The following is a 16,721-nucleotide window of genomic DNA, read 5'->3' on the forward strand; positions in this document are numbered from 1 at the left end:
TTGGGTTTTTTTGTGTTTTATTTGGTTGGTTTAGGTTTGGGGTTTTTTGGGTCTGGAGTTTTCTTGGGGGTTTTTTTGGTTTTGTTTTTTTTTTTTTTTTTTTTTTTTTTTTTTTTTTTTTTTGTGGGTTATTTTGGTTGGTTGGTTGGTTGGTTGGTCTGTTTTTTGGGTCTTTTTTTGTGGGGACGGGGGCAGCACCGTGGATATTTTTATCGATGTAGAAAAAAGACCGATTCACTTTTGTCCTCTGCTACGCTCCATCTCCATCTGCCCATGCTCCCGGCAGTGTCAGCGCTGGCAGCCAAGAGCCCATATCAATAGGTCCTCTCGGGGGCTGGAGCAAGGCAGCGAGCGCCGGGACTCTGGGAAGAGTGAAAGCTCTTTTCCTTGGGATTGGCGCTGTTTTGTTTGTTTGTTTGTGTGTTTGTGTGCAGTGCGCCGGGTGCGTGCGCGGAACGCCGGGGCCGCGGGAGCCGTTTCCAGCCGAGCCGGCCCGGGCACGGCAGCGGCGGCGCGGCCCGAGGGGCGGCCGGCGTGGCCCAAGGGGCGGCATGGCGAAAGTGCTGGCGGCCCTCAGGAACCACTGGAAGAAATCCACGTTCGGGGCCTGCCTGCTGGGCTGGGGTGGGCACTGGCTGTATGGGAAGCACTGGTAATGCTGGCTGGGGGCGGGCCGGGCCGGGCGGGGAGGCGGGAGGGAGAGATGGAGGGAGGGGGGAGCGCCTAAAATGGGGGTCGCCTCTCGGAGGGCCCCGGCAGCCAGCGGGAATCGGTCTCCCTCCTGCTTCAGCAGCTGTGGGCGTGGGAAGCTCAATGCCTTTTTATGCCTTCCCTCCTCGGCCGTGTTGTAAGACTGGGGCGGGTTCAGGCGGGAGGTTTAAACAGAGGGGATGTCTGGATGGCATGAGCCATTTTAGGGCCTCTTGGAGAGGAGGAGGTTTTCTCTTTTCTAACCTAAAAAAGAATGTCGTGAGCCATACGTGTGTGTTCAGCTTGCCTGCTTTAGCCTGTATTATAAGGATGACTGGAACCAGGCCTGCAGGATGTGCTGGGGGTGGCCCGTCCCAGCGTGGGGATCCTGTGCCTGTGGGTTTTCCCACCTCCTTTTTGCTGTAGCAGAAGTCCTTGTCCCTTTCTTGAGGCCTGGCACCGGCAGCGGCCTTGTGCTGTTCCTCTCTGGTGTGGTCTTCGCTGGTGTCGCCCACCCAACCGGAGGGAGCCTAACAGCTGCTCCTGCCATAAGTTACACCTGATGGTGTCATTCCCACTGCTTACCTGTGGAACAAATGTCCCTTACAGTATGCAAAATCCTATTTAAAGAAAAAAACAAAACCTGGGTTTATATGTTAATACTTGTCCTTCAAGATTATGGTTAATGCATATTACTAAAATGCAACTGTAGCCAGATTATTTTTAAAAACTGTTACTTTTGGTTCTGCTGTTTACTGTCACTGTCTTAATGGTTTTTTAATTGTTTAGTCAGGTTTTTTAACAGTGTTTTTTTCTGCTTACATTGAAATGCTGCTAGAGTCTCAGTGGGAAAGTTAGGAAAATAAATGTGTTTATATTGTTTTTGTACTCTCTTTCTTCAGATCCTTTTGCCTAGGGACTTTGGCATTAAATCAGTCTTTGTTTTGCATAGTACATCTACTTTAGTTGCTTGCTTCTTACCTGAAGCACTGAGGTTCAGCTGACTTTCAGAGAAGGGCTTGGGGGTCCTGGTGGACAACAGCCTGTCCCTGAGCCATCAGTGAGCCCTTGTGGCCAAGAAGGGCAGTGGAATCCTGGGGGGCATTAGGAAGAGCATTGCCAGCAGGTCGAGGGAGGGGATCTTGCACCTCTACTCAGCCCTGGTGAGGCACGTCTGGAGTGCTGTGTCCAGTTCTGGGCTCCTCAGGACAAGAGAGACACAGAGCTCCTGGAGTGGGGCCAGCAGAGGGTGGCAAAGATGACGTAGGGACTGGCTTGGGGAGCTGGGCCTGTTCAGCCTTGAGAAAAGATGACTGAGAGGGGGCTTCATTAATATTTATCAGTATCTGAAGGGAGGGAGGGTGTCAAGAGGATGGGTCCAGGCTCTGTTCGGTGGTGCCAGGGAATAGGACAAGAGGCAATGGGCACAAACGGGTGCTCTGGAAGTTCCACCTGAAACTGAGGAAGAACTTTTTTACTGTGCAAGTGACAGGGCACTGGAACAGACTGCACTGAGAGGATGTGGAGTCTCCCTTACTGGAGATATTCTAGAACCATCTGGATACAATCCTGTACAATATACTCTGGGAAAACCCTGCAGGTTAGAGCAGGGAGGTTGGACCAGGTGAACCACAGTGGTCCCTTCCAGTCTTACCCATTCTGTGATTCTGTGACTGCAGGGCAAGCAACAAAAAAACTCTCCCTCCAAATTTTTTTTCCTTGAAAATGCTGATTCCATGTTGGGCTTTTTTGACGCTTCCATATAGCGTCAGTGAACTTGCATTCAACTTTGTCCTCTGATAAACTGAACTTGGAATTTGGATAAAATAGTAGAATGTAAATGAGTAATTATTTGAAGTTCTGTCATTCCAAATACCTCTTAGCCAAAAGAATAAGCAATGTACAAAATGAGGAAGAAGAAATTGCTTGGTGGCATTCATATGAGGGGCTGGCTGGTGGGGCAGAGCAGCCTGGGACCTTCCCAGGTACCCAGCTTATGTAAGTGGCCTCTTCACTGGTCTTCTGTTGCCACAGATACTGATGACAGGAGAGGGCAAGTCAGGCCCGGGTCCTCTGGACAGCTACTGAAATAGACATTAACAAAAGACTACCTGCTCCTTGTGCATATGGAGAGTGGGCACTTGAGGAGGCCTGGGAACAGTGACAGACACAGCCAGTGTGTCCCCTTTGTGTCTTTTGTGTCTGGAAGTTCGTGCCTGTGTGCTGTTGGTTTCAGCTGTGCATTGATTTCTTGTGTGGTAACGGTGAAGTTGTGTTCAGATCACAGAGAATGTGGAGTGTGCCACAGGGGATGCAGTGGGGAATAAGGAGGAAAATATGAAAGGCAAACAACCCAAAAAGGAATCTCTGGTATCTAAATTTTAGTGCGTGGAGGTTGTTTGCCTCAAGTATAGGCGTGGTGCTTTAACCCAGGTGATGGACTGGGGAGAAAAAAATTTTTACATATCCTGTTCTCCCTTTTTATCTGTAAAGGAAAATACAGCATTTCCTTAGCAGACACTGGAAATGCAAGGTGGGAAGTCCTGTGATGACAAACAGCTCAGTGAGACTTTGACGTAGGCCATAGCTACTGCTTTCAGAGTTTTAAACCCTGTTGGGAAGCACTGACAACTGTTTAGCAATTTCTGGGCCATTCTCTGTGGGGGGTTGTTTTATCCAGGTTAGAGAAAAACAAGGAACGACAAGAGCCTGATGGTAAGAGTGTGAAAAACAATTCCAAGGTGGTCTCAACAGCCCTTTGTGATACTCTGCGTGGTGAGGAGCTTACCTTGTGGCAGGTGGACAGCAGGGAATAGGTCAGGATCCCACTCTGCAGCTTGTGGGGATGGCTTTTGGTGTGTTTTTGTACATTCCCTCTTCCCAGTTTCTTTGTCTGTGTCCCAGTTGTGCTGGGGAGCAGAGGTGCCTTTTGCCCCATGCACAGACTGCTGCAGGCAGCACTGGGAGAGGTTAATGAAGGATCTGTATGGACTGTGTTGGCCCTGAGGCTTCTTCTTATCCACAGCAGAGGCTAAATTGCTATGTGTGAGCCATACCTGACTAGACTGGTATTTACCCTTTGAGAACACCTTAAAAGTGTAATGAGGTCTTGTGCTTTGGTTTCTGGCATCACAAGTTCCTGATGAAGGGCCTTGCTTTAGCACAGCATTGGTTCAGATTAGCCTCTGACTTCTTGGAAGCAGCTGAGATGTTGCTCATTTCTTTGTAGTGAAGAGAATTTTTGTTTACCATCCTGCATCCTTCTTTCCGTCCTTGTGGATTTTCTAAAATATTTCTCTTGCAAGGAGAAGATGATTTGCTTTTTTGACTTCTCAAGGTTTCTCCTTCTTTTGGATGCAGCAGCCATGATGCCTGTATTAAGTGGAGCTTTTGTAAATAATCTGTCCTGCAGATAAATGGCAGCTCTTCTGTAGTCAGCTTCTACAAGCTCTTAGGGACAGAAGAGCTCTGAAGTATTTCCTTAAAACTTTGGAGGATGCTGTATGGACAAGAAGAATGTTACCTTTTCCGGGCTTGTTCCCAGCACCTCTTCCCTGCCTGGAAATGGGCAGGGGTGTCCCCTTTCTGCACCCTGAAGACTGTGCTGTGGAGCCTGATGTGGATGCCCTTGTGCTCCCTAGGGTGTAAAGGGAAGAAGGGCACTGGAACATGATGGATCATTGCTGAGTTGGTCTAAAGGTTGTGGATGGCAATAACTGTAAAGGTCGAGGGGCTGCTTAGTCTTGGTACTTTCTTCCTGCAGCATTTAGTTTCTGGATCAGGGTATTCGCCTTTCAGTTTGGAAGGTGTTTGTTCAAATACTGACTGATGCAAAAGTAAGGAGTTTTGGATGAGCAGGTAGAATAAAAGGAGGAAACCTTGTGCTGATTCCCCCTCCCCATATGTTATTCAGCCCTTCTAAGCATGGGATAGTACAGAAGGTATCTCTTCAACAGGGGTGTCAGTCAGGAGGTGGCAAAGGTTTTTCATGTGTGAAATGATAGGTGTTATGTCTGGTTGAATTACTGTTAACTAAAACCCTACTGTCATTCTTGCAAACAGTAATGAATCTTAAAATTCCTTTTGTTCTCATAAAAGAATAAGTTTTAAAAATCCATTGTCTTGCATTTAGGATAGCAAATACTCTTGTGGTATCTGAGAAGCAGGAGGATAACTCAGTGTTGCTACATGTGAGGTTGTCTTTAATTTCTCTGGATTGCATGAATTTATGTATTAGGCTCATTTTAATCTATAGCATATCATGCTGCAGGTACAAGGGACACTTAATTTAATATCCTGGATCAAAGCTTGGAGGGTATGCAGATTGTCAGATGTCTGCTCATACACAGTAACATACTTCTGCTTAGCATAACACAGGTGAGGTTGATCACAAATAAAGATACCAAATGATTGTTCTAAAATTTTCACTAAGTTTGGAATCCCCTCTCCCCTTTATGTCCTGGGTCACCTTTCCTGAATTGAGCTGCAGCTGTTCTTTGTATGCCCAGGTGGTGCAGTGAGTTACCAGCTCTGTCAAATCAGCAGAAATGAAATCTCCAGCACCATGGTCATCAGCTTAACTGATTGTCAGATTTGACCAGATTGTTCCAGTGATGTCACTGCATAAGTGATCATCACCATGTCAGGATGGAGACCCTGGATATTCTGCTGAGGCAGTGGACTCATCACATACTTAGTTTTACTTTCTATGTGTTAAAGTATTGACATTCTCAGTAGAAAGTGCTGGCAAAGCACCTGAGCCTTTGACTCCCTGCCAGTAATACTGAGTGGTACTGTTATCTACAATTTGAATGTTAGTCTCTGCGTGTTTGCCAGCTGATAACTCACTTTGTCACCTTTCTGCATATACTTCCTGAGTAGCTGACTTTATTTCATCAAAACTTTGTCAAAAAAACAGAGTAGAAGTTCTGAGTCTTAGGTAAAGCTGATGAAACCTAAGATTTGTCTTTCATGCCCTTCCAAGGCCAAGATGGAAGTAAATGCTAATATCCAGTAAAGAGGATTCTGTGCTCTTGCCGTATTAGAAGCAGCCAAAAAAGCTCTCTGCTAAGATAAAATCTTTTTCAGGAGTTCTGTTATAGCTCCTGAGGATTGATCCTGTGTGCACAGCTTTGGTCAAGTTTCTCCTCACAAAACTCTGTGTTTTGAAGATGGAGAGTTTTTAGGCTTCTTCATGCTTGAGTATATTTAATAGTCTTAAATTTAATGCTGATAACTCATTTCGGAATGAGATCCTGAGCTTCTTTATACATTTGTGGTGTGATCACTTTTAGGGGAGTTGCTTTGGTTGAATCTAAGGCAGACCCTTGCTGCAGCTGAGAGCCTCAAACAGCTTCAGTTTGACTTTGTTGTCTTCTGCTTGTTGCATTCATTGCTGCCTTGGGTGACCTTTCATCATGGGAGCTGTCCTTTCCACCCTGGCTTCTGCTGGCACTTGGGCACAGGACTCAGTCTCAGCTTGAGGAGCATCCATACTAAATTGTGTGCATCTTTGTGCTTATGTGTAAGAGTGTTAATTCCCTATTCCAGCTGAAACCGGTCAGGACAGGAGCAGTGGCCACCAGTCCTGCACCAGGGCTGTTGCAGAGAAATCAAAACAGCCCTGCCCAGGCGAGTTGTATGGATGTTGTGCTCTCAGAGCGTTGTGTTCTGGTAGCCTGGCACGGTTGGGGCGTGGGGAGCTCTGCACAGTTGCTCTTGGGTCCTTTCTGTGTTGGTTCCATCCTTTGGTGTGAGCCTGCTCTGTTCTCCACAGAGTCTGTGCTGCAGTGGCTGCCGCCCTTGAGGCTTTACTGGGAATGTTCTGTCTGTGGGTTCAGCCTAGGACAGCCTCTTTCTTCCATACCCTGCTGCTGCTGTTTGTTCCTCTCCGTTTCCCAATTTTTTACTGCTTAAGCAAGTTGGCCCAGCTGTAAGCTGTGTGATGCTTTATTCTCACAGCAGGAAGACAGCCCTGAGTTGGCCAGCGGATGCAACACTGCTTGTCTGTTTGGCTTTAAGGCCGAATTGTGTAGATAAGCCCTTAGGGGAAATGTAAAGTAAAAATTGATTTTTAGTTTGCGGTGGATATGGTGCAAGTCAGAAGAAATCTCTGTCTGTTCTTTAAGGCAGTGCAGCAATTTCCCTCAGCCTCCACCTGCTCGTGTTTGAGCACTGTTGAAAGGGCTTTGTTACTATCTAATAGTAGGCAATAAAGTACAAAAAACTCAACAAAATCCTATGATTATTATTTAGTCTCTTCTTCTCTGGGGGCTGGTGAGTAATCATATTTTGAGAATTTTAAGAAGTTACCTTTTTACTGGTTTTCAAATTTTTCTAGCTGTATTTATTGATTGTTATGATTTGCAGAGGACTTGCAGGCCCACTTGTGGTACTTCAGGTGAGCCACATGAGGTGAGAAAGACAACAGCTGTGATACAGGAGGAGGACTGCTGTTCTTACGGGTGCCCTGTGAGTGCACTTGTGCTGTTTTTTCTGGAGTTTGAAGCTAGTTAAGTGTTGACATAATATTTTAAGGAAATAAAAAATTTCCTGTTACCTGGCATCTTTAAACCAAACTTGGGACATCCTTAAGATAAACTCAGATGACTGTGAAATATGTTGTAGTTGAGTAAGTGGAAATCCTGTGAGTATGGCTAGGATGGTATGGGATTCTGGGTGCTGTGCTGCTGGAGAAGTGAGACAAATCACCTGGAAATTGCTGGATGGTAAATGATTCTTCTGGTCACAGAATCTAAACTTTTCCTTTGACACCAAAATGGTAAGTGTCAAAGTAGACTTCTTCTGTCTCTTTAAGTGCTTCGGTGCAGGAGAAAATCAGCATAAATGTTGACATCTAAATTGTCAAGCTTAATTTTTATGGGTAAGACTCCGCTGAGGTGAATCCTTGACAGTTGCTTTGAGGATCTTTGCAGGTTGGAAAAGAGAGTACAGTATCTTCTGCTTGCATTTGCAAAGTGTTGCTGGACTCCATTTTAAAGGCAATTAACACTGCAGCATAAAGCTGGGGCACCAGGAAAACAGACTGGCAGACAATGTGACAGAGCTTGACTTCTGAACAAAATAGCATCAATGTGAAGTAAACAGATAACATGGGTTTGGCTGGGATTTGTTCAGAAGGTTAGGACAGCAATCTCAAAGATATTTCTCAGCTGCGTGGCCATCATTTGATAGTGGGGGTTTCTTGATATCCCATAATATTTCAACTTTACATATAGAAATTGCAGTTGTTTTCTGTTTGCTTTGGCCACACATAGTCACGGGGAGGGGGAAGTGTCCCTGTGTGAGGGCTCATGCCCTCAGTGGCACAGTGTGGACTTAGCCTGTCAGGCTGTCTTGATTGAGCTGGAATTAGCTGTGACACTGCTGTCCCACAGCTTGGAGCACCAGCCTTTTCAGGGGCAGTTGTTTTAACTGGTGCACTTTCATCATATTACTGCAATCAAACCCAAGGCTGTCACTCCTGTAATACTGCAGGTGCTTAATACAAGTTATCTACTCCTTTGGTTTTAAGGAGCAAATATGACAGCATGCCTCTGAGGATTTTTTTTTTCCAGACATTCCAGTTACTTGTTATCCTGATGAGGTGTTATTCACATATTTTCTTTTTCCATGCTTGAACTCTTCCTTTGTCTTTTCATTATTACCAGGAATAAATCTGTGGCTTTTATACCGTAGTTATTTTCTCAGAACCCAGTTTTATATCTCACATGAAGTCACCCTACTTCTCATTTTATGGCATTGCAACATCTCTTGGCGATGCCAAAAAGAGCAGGTTATGTCGTTCCAGTGACAAATAAATACTGTAAACCAGTGGAATCAAATAGATGGCACTTGGGTTTGGCCTCGCCTTGCCTTCTCTTCTGCCATTTCCATGGCAGGGTTTGGCCTGATGAGCCACACTTTGGGACAGAAGTGTGCTGTTCTCCCAGTCACTTGTTTCTGGCTGGCTGGCCTTTAATCCTTTTGGTTGGTATAGTGTTCATTTTGGTATGCTGACTGTAAGTGGGGTTTTTGGCACTTGGTATTTTGAGACAATAATATATGGTCTTGCCAGGTATTGGCAAGGGCAAGCTGAAGGATGGGGAGTGTCTGGTACCTCGAGGACAGGCAAGACTTTGGGCACTGCAGAACAGTACTCCCCATTTTGTCTGCAGGGGAAATAGGACATTTTTGGGGTTGGGGAAGAAACAGACATCTGTTCCTTGCTCAGTAGCTCTGTCTCCAGTGCTTGCCATCTATATACCCTGCTTGCCAGTAACAAGCCCAAGGATTAGTCGGGAATGTATTTCTGAAATGATGTCCGTGACATATCTAACGCTGACCATCTCTCTTCTGTTTTTAAACTTCACTTAACAAGTTGAGTGTTTTTCACCTCTCTGAGTTACTGCTTTGGACCATGCTTAGGTGGGTGGGAGGTACTGCTTTAACGTGTGCTTGGCTTGCAAACTGATGGAGAGGAGAGTTCACAGTTATGATGCACAAAGACTTAAGTCCTCTCTAAAACCCTTCTACAGTGCCAGAATGGTAAGTACCTTCAGTGTAAATACCAGGCAGCGAGAACATTGGAAAAACCCACACCTGAGCTCTGGAGTACAGTTATGTAGCAATTTAACAAATAAATCACAGTTACACAGTGTGCCAGAGTTTATGTAATCTCAGCACACTTGGCATCCTGGTCTTTGTTTTCTGCTTTTCTTTCCTCTAGAAAGAATGTTTGTATGCACATGCAGGAAAAAATATGCATGTGTGCATAAATGGGGGTGTTTTATCCTTAAAATGTTTTGGGTTGTTTTCTTTTTTTGTTTGTTTTAGTGTTGTCAAACTGTGTGTAAAAGAGGTATGTGCCTGCATTTTAAAAATGAGCAAATTGTTTTAAACTTACATAATGTAATGTCTGCTCTCTTTTCTGTCTTACCTGATAGTGATAACCTGTTACGAAGAGCTGCATGCCAAGAAGCCCAGGTAATACTGTTTAAAGTAATAAAATTAGATTAAAATCTCCCTCTTATCTCGGTTGTGCAGGGCTCCTGAGATTTTCCCAGCAGGTCTTTCCTACATGACAAGCCTTATAATGATGCCATCTGTGTTCTTTCCCTTAATGCCCAGGGGTGGACAGGGCCCTGGCCTGCAGCCTTGCGTGCCCAGGCTGCTGCTGCAGGGGAGTGCAGCATTATCCTTGGGGTGATCTTAGTCACTGCTGGAGCTACCCACACCTCCATTGCTGCACATGTAATTGCTCTGTGCCTGTAAAGTTCTGGTAGGAAGATGATTTGTTGATAAGAGTGAAATCCCAGCCCCAGCAGGAGGGGTATAGTCTGGGCAGAAGCAGCCCAAACCGCTTTGTGTCAGTGCTCAGCTGCGGAGACTTTGCCCTTGTCTGTTTGACCCTGAGTGGCTTTATCAGGGATGCCAGCTGTGATGACTGTCTGACCCAGCTCTCTAGAGACCCGTGTAGTGGGAACTGAATGGGGACAGCCTGGTTGCTGATCAGTGACAAGAAGGCCAGTGTTCAGGGGGAGGGAGCTGCTCTCTCAGGGTACTGACTGTTGCATTTCGTAGTTTGTGGCCTGCGTGGGCAAACAGCAGTAAACAAACTCCCATACTGTAGTATTCCCACAAAGAAACTTGTCCTTAATAAGCAGTCTTTTGGAGGTGTAAGTGCTGCTGCCCATGGATGACATCACTTCTGTAGGACTTAAAGAGTTTTTACCTCCCACAAATAAAGTTTATTCTAAACCTGCTTCTTCATGAGAGATCTTTGAGATTTTGCAGGGTGTAACACTGCTCCCGTCATTTGCTACGTCCTGGGGCCCGAGTAGAAGGGTGAAAATTATTTTTCTCAGTAGAGAAGTGTTGTGCACCTGAATTATCCCAATTTTAGCCTGTCTGCTGTTGAGGGAAAGACTTTCACAGCAACTTGTCTTGTGCTATGGATCTTCATGGCAGAATAGATGTAAGGGAACTCACTGCTCATGAAAGGAAAATCTTTCCCTGAAAATACTGCTTTCACAAACCATATTTGTAATTTCAGAGTCTTACGTTTTCAATATTCATTTTTAGTGCATAATAACAAAGTCATAGAGGTTTTTTGTATCACAAAAAATAGCTATTAATACCACAGTATTTGAAGCATGCTGACCAAATTAAACCAATTTTTTTAAAAGGAGCTGAGGAAGTGGTTTGTGTGTATTGTCAAAAAGGTATGAGTGCTAAGGGAAACACTGGTACCAGCAGATAGTTCAGTTCTGGAAATCTTGAATTTCCCATTTCTTCAATCCAGTTATTAAGTGACAGGTTCTATTCCATTATGGCTTATTCTTACAAGTGAAAATACAAAAGCACTGTCAGTAGAGCTTCCTACAATTTTAGTGGTTAAAGCCTGGGAAAATACCCTGCAGAAGACTCCTGCATTATAAAGGAATGAAGCAAAAAGCCTAGTAATCAATTCTTGCTGTAATTTCCATTCTCACTGATGTGTCAGTGCCAAATAGTGCTTGAAAAAACACAGCAATACTGCATTAAGGCATTAAGTGTCTGGTATGTTCTTCAGAATAACAACAACCTAAAATTGTTTGAAAAATGCTGCTTGCTTTATACAAGTGCAGTATATAAGTATTGGAAAAAAATAGAGGCAAACTCGCCAAAGAAGAAGTTTAGTCTGAATGGAGTGTGTGTGAAGTTCTTACCATTTTTACATTGGATTTTTAGGTTTTTGAGCCTGTTACATTATCAAATTCATGAGGGAGCTGCCTTCCTGACAAAGTATCCACTACAGAGGTATTTCCTGCAAAGGTTCCACCATGTGTGTCTGAATTTAAATATCAGTTCACGATGACAGCCTTGGTGTGGCAAATGTTTATGGAAAGATTCTATAGTAAAGAACCCATTTATCATGTTTTTGACATTTTACACCTCTGTCTCTGGAATAAGTCAGTGTCAGCTGATTTGGAGTTCCTTGACCAATCAGTCTTGCTGATTGACCTTGCTGTTGCTGAGCTGTGGGCATGTGTTAGAGGTGCTGTTTATCTGGAAAACAATTCACTCAAGGATAGTTTTCTGTAAAAGAATGTAGTTTCTTTGCTGGTATTCATAAAGCACTATAAAAACTTTGAATAAAGGGTTATACATAGTTGTAGAATAGTGATTATCATTTTAGAAGTCCAGAGATACAATACCTGGAAGTGTGCATTTGACAAGAAAGTGAAAAAGGCATTGGCTTACCTAAATTATACCTTAATATATATATTTAATAACCATTTTTATGGTATGACTGTAAGTTGTCTTTACTTATGTTCTGCTCTGAAAGACTTCTAGAATGTTGCATTTTTTTTTTTTATTTGCTGTCTCACAAATCAGCATTTGCTTTAGAAATGCCCCTGTATGTAACATAAGTGTCTAAGTATATTACATAAAGAAGCAATTATGTCATTACTCATAAAATCTTTATGACCCTTGTTAGATTGTTTGGAGCATGCAAATACATCACATTGTGCCCCCCAAGCAAATAATCAGTTGTTTCTAACAGCTGTAACATGCTAGAGGTACCCTATTCCCCAATTCCCACCCAACAATTGCAATATAATAAGTTGGTCTGTTTTCCAGCTGATCTTTGAGTAAAGCTTAAGAGCTATTGATTTGTTTCACTTTCTTTGAAGATTTCTTTACTCTCAGCAACTTCTCTCATCCTTTTTGTTTCTTGAAGAAGAAATCTGGATGTTTTAAGCAGCACAGCCAGCTGTACCCTTCTTTAAATTGAGGTTTCCTGAGCAAAGTTTGCAAGTGGAATTAATAATAGATTTGAACAGCTAACAACCACTAAAATGTACTGTTCTTTGTGTACAGTATCACCTTCTTCAATATAAAAATTCCTGCTAGGGAATTAACTTCCAGGGTAAACAGGAAAAAAAAAGCCAGGGACAGTTGACTGGGGCACGTTCAGCACAGTAGTCTTTGGTTCCTACTCTGTTTCTGGGGCTTCTGGATGGTGTTGCTGAATACCTTGTCTTCCTTGTATTCAAAACCAATTTGATTTGGTGTGTTAGTGAGGATGCCTTCAAAGTGACCTTCTAGAGGCTTAGAGAGTGGGATGTAACATGCCTGGAAGTTTCGCATTTCCTTGCCTCTCCTGTGCTGAACAGCTTTGGAAATAGGTACAAGGTGCAAGAGGCTTTATGGAGGAACTCTTAACTTAAAATTGAGGCACCTTGTCAGAACTGGATTAAAAGTTGAAGAGGAATTGAGTGATTTTATAGAGAGAGATTAGTTAAAAAAAAGTGTGAGGAACAGTGAACTTGCTTTTAGGTCAAGGCAGATTCTCTTGTAATTATCTTTCCTGTCTTCAAAAACTGAAGCATAGAAAATACTAAAATGAGTAGAAGAGATAGAGGAATTAGCATTCGGAAGTTGGAAAGAATGCAGAAAGAAGGTGGCAGGCAGGTGTATGGGAATTCCATAAGGAAAGAAAATCAAGTAACCTTGGAGTCAAGGAGAGCTCCCTGGATCTCTGCCCATGGCAGAAAACCAGAGGTTGACAGAAACGAAATGGTGGTGGAATTGTAAAAATGAGCTAAAGAGTACTTATGACAGTGATGTGAGCTGCTGCTAAGAGTGCAGGTCTTTGAATAGGAGACCTGTACAATGGCTGAAGATGGAAGTCATTTGAGTGTCATAAGGCTTGAAAGCCCATTGACATTTGTAGAGATGCATTATTTTGAACTGTTTTAGCAGTGTGCTTAAAAAATAAACTGAGCCCTGCTCTTTTTCTCTTACTTAGGCTTTTGGCAACCAGCTGATCCCTGCCACTGTGCCATTGAAGAAAGCAACAGTGTTCCTCAACCCAGCAGCTTGCAAAGGGTAAAATTCCTCCTTTTCAGCACTCTCATTTGAGGCACTCTTTCTGCATTTTTGCTCTGCTATCCACTATAAAAGCCAGCCAGATTTTTGAGCTCATTTTTGCCTCCCTCTGATGCCAAGCTGGTGCTATGTTACTATGCCAAACTTTATTTCACCAAAAAGATTGGGATGAGAAATAGAATTAGTTGCTTGAGGTGGAAGAATGATTTCTAAACATATATATATATATATATATATATATTCATATATATATATATATATATATATTTTATTTCTTTCTTTAATTCTGTCTTTCGGCCTTTGTCATTCCTTCATATATGGAATTCCTTTGTATTCCTTCCAAACTTTTGCATGTGATATATTTCCATCTTCAAAATCTATAGAAGTAAGAGATGACCTTGATAGCTTCAAGACTTGAAGTTGGCAAGAAGTAATCTTACTTCTGTGGGAACCTGCCCTTGAAAGGGCTGTGCCCACAAACTGAGAGGCTAAATATGGGCTGGGAGCAAGACTCCTGGAAGAGGTCGGCTGCTATTTTTATGTGCTCATTAGCAGAGAAACCATAGTCTTGGATATGATGTGTGTCTCTTTCTGCTGATCAGCTTTGGAATAGCTGCATTTGTGGAGGGGCAGAGAGTTTTTACTACCAATATGAAGAGAATAATATACCTGGCATGGAAGTGCTTGGACTCACATGCTTTTGTTCAAAACACTCATGACTGGAAAACACGAAGTATTAATCAAGTCTCATGTTTCTACTTGTAAACAATTTATGGTTAGTGGTATAATTATTTTATTATACAATGAGAGGCATAAAATGCATCAGTCCTATAACAAAAAAGATCAGATAGAGTTTTGCTTCTAACCTTATTTAATAATATGTAATAATAAATAAGTGGGATTTTTTAAATGTTTCTGAAAACCTACATGGGCCTTCTTTGTGGTCCTTAAAGGCTGGTGCTTTGTAAGTAATTAATTTTCTAATAAATTTCTTTTTGGAGATCTTAATTTGTTTTTTCTGGGTCTTTGAAATTATTTTTGGCAAAAGCTAGATAGCATCTTTTGCATTTGTTAAAACTGCAATACAACCCTGACAACTGAGATGTGGGACTAGAAATGTAATACATTTGAACCACATGAAATCTCATCTTTCCTGACTGTCATGTTGAGTGACTGATTGTGCAGATCGAATGCTTGGTTTTAAGTAGACTTCTTCTTGCTATTCATTTGTTTCTTTCCTTTTAAATTTTTTTTTCAGCTACCAGAGTCATTAAATAGTTCTTACTCTGTTATTTCTAGCAAAGCTGGGAACCTTTTTGAAAAGAACGCTGCACCAATTTTGCACTTGTCTGGCTTGGATGTAACTGTGGTTAAGGTAAGAACTGATAGGTTCTGCTACTATAGAAATAGTGACTGCTCTGCTTTCTCCTCTTGAAGAATTGAAATTCAAAGCTGTATGCATTTGAAATTCTCAGTTGTCCTGTAGACATATTATGGGAAGAAATAAATACTGAGATATTAAGATGATACCTAATCTTTTTAATTCACTGTTAGTTTACAGTGTAGTGAGATTTTAATTTTCAGCTAAAGCAGTACATATGTTGTTTGTCTGTCTAAAGCAGCCCTTCTATAATTCACGTTTGAGAGAAAATTCTAAATATGTGAGTGCTGGCTAGTGGTGTGTGCCCATTGCTGTTGAATTTGTTATTTCTGCCTAAACTTGAAGAATTCAAAAGTGAGGAATTTTGACATGCAGTTGAGCTGTTCAGATTAATTAAAAATAAGATTTTATCTGTACAGTGAAATATGAGTATTTATCTCTCTCCAAATAATTCAACGTTCCCATCATGAAAGCAGAACACTGAGCTCTAAATGGTATGAACTAACAAACAGATTTTCTTTGGAAAGAGAAGAACAAGGAAACATGAAGGAATTCTGATCTTTTTGCAGGTTTTTGCGGCTGTGACATGTGGATTGCTTAATAGTCAGGGTGTCCTAACAGCAAAGTACTCTAATATGCATCTTTCTGCCTTGGAATCTTTTTCACAAGGTTTAGTCTTAAAGTGCTGTTTTTATTAGTCCCTTTCTCTGATCATTAAAAATACCTAGTCCCACCCTAAGAGAAGAAATTATTTTGCAAGACTTAAAACTGATGTTTGGTAGTGTCAGACCTGAAAAGCTGGCAAAACAGGACTGGGTAAGGAAGTGAGGCTGAGATGGCTCTGCAAAAGACATTCATTTGGCAGAAAACAGTTCTGATGGTTTAAAAAGTCAGTACTCTTTGCTGCTAAATACATTGTCAGTGGCTGTCAGGCAGTGGCCTGTTGTGTAGTTGATGCTGTGTTTCAGGAGATGCATTTGAGCACTTTTACTGTTAAAGATACTGGGAGTTTTTCTGCAAGAGCGTGGTTGCCTTCTGGATTTGTTTCAATGTAAAATTACCTGAAAATATGATTATTGCTATGGTATTCTAGATCTATTGAGTAAGATTTGCTCTGATATTTCATTTAACCTATGTGTGTGTGTGTTTGCTTGCACATATTATATTATGTATCAAACTGGTTTTAGAAGTTGAAAAAAAAATCTCTGACTGTAAGTAATATACAGTACTGTGTGCCTGTATAAAAATAACTATTAACCAGATGGATAGATGATTTTTTTTCTAAGAGTATGTCTAAGTCTAAGAGACATACACTAGAAATAGTCATTTGAGTCCTCATGTTTGGGTTTCTGTTTCTTCAGACTGATTATGAGGGACAAGCAAAAAAGCTTCTGGAATTAATGGAAAACACGGATCTGATCATTATTGCAGGAGGAGATGGCACAGTCCAAGAGGTACTGCAGGAGCCTGGTTTGTTGAGAATCATAGCTGGGCTGAGGGCAAGAAGATTGAGTCTGTGCAATGTAGCAGCATCATAGCAGCTGTTCTTAGAGATCTGTCCCGCTCAGTATCTGTATTTTCAGTAAATGTTCTATTATTCTGGGGGCAGAACACTCTGCTCATTGGTATTAGTTTTAAAGAGATGATAAGAGTGGGGACAAAAAGAGTGTGTGACATAACTGTCTTCCAGAACTTTATTCTAGAATGAGCAAACTCTTTGGAGGGACATGGTTCTAACTTTTTCTTTCTGTGTAATGTAGTTGTAATGGTTTGA

The 16,721-nt window shown here is 42.3% G+C and overlaps 1 protein-coding gene across 1 annotated transcript in view; it reads left to right on the top strand.

Moving 5' to 3' along the window:
* The first annotated feature begins 307 nt into the window (after window positions 1-307).
* AGK (acylglycerol kinase) overlaps window positions 308-16,721 on the top strand; it is a 36,945-nt gene continuing 20,531 nt past the window's right edge. The window contains exons 1-5 of the mRNA XM_048300141.1: window positions 308-652; window positions 9,636-9,675; window positions 13,487-13,566; window positions 14,866-14,941; window positions 16,309-16,401. Of these exons, the coding sequence (XP_048156098.1) occupies window positions 552-652; window positions 9,636-9,675; window positions 13,487-13,566; window positions 14,866-14,941; window positions 16,309-16,401 (390 nt within the window). The 5' untranslated portion in view covers window positions 308-551. The remainder of the gene's footprint in view (window positions 653-9,635; window positions 9,676-13,486; window positions 13,567-14,865; window positions 14,942-16,308; window positions 16,402-16,721) is intronic.

Source organism: Corvus hawaiiensis, chromosome 4 (assembly GCF_020740725.1).
Source record: "Corvus hawaiiensis isolate bCorHaw1 chromosome 4, bCorHaw1.pri.cur, whole genome shotgun sequence".
Taxonomy (NCBI): domain Eukaryota; kingdom Metazoa; phylum Chordata; class Aves; order Passeriformes; family Corvidae; genus Corvus; species Corvus hawaiiensis.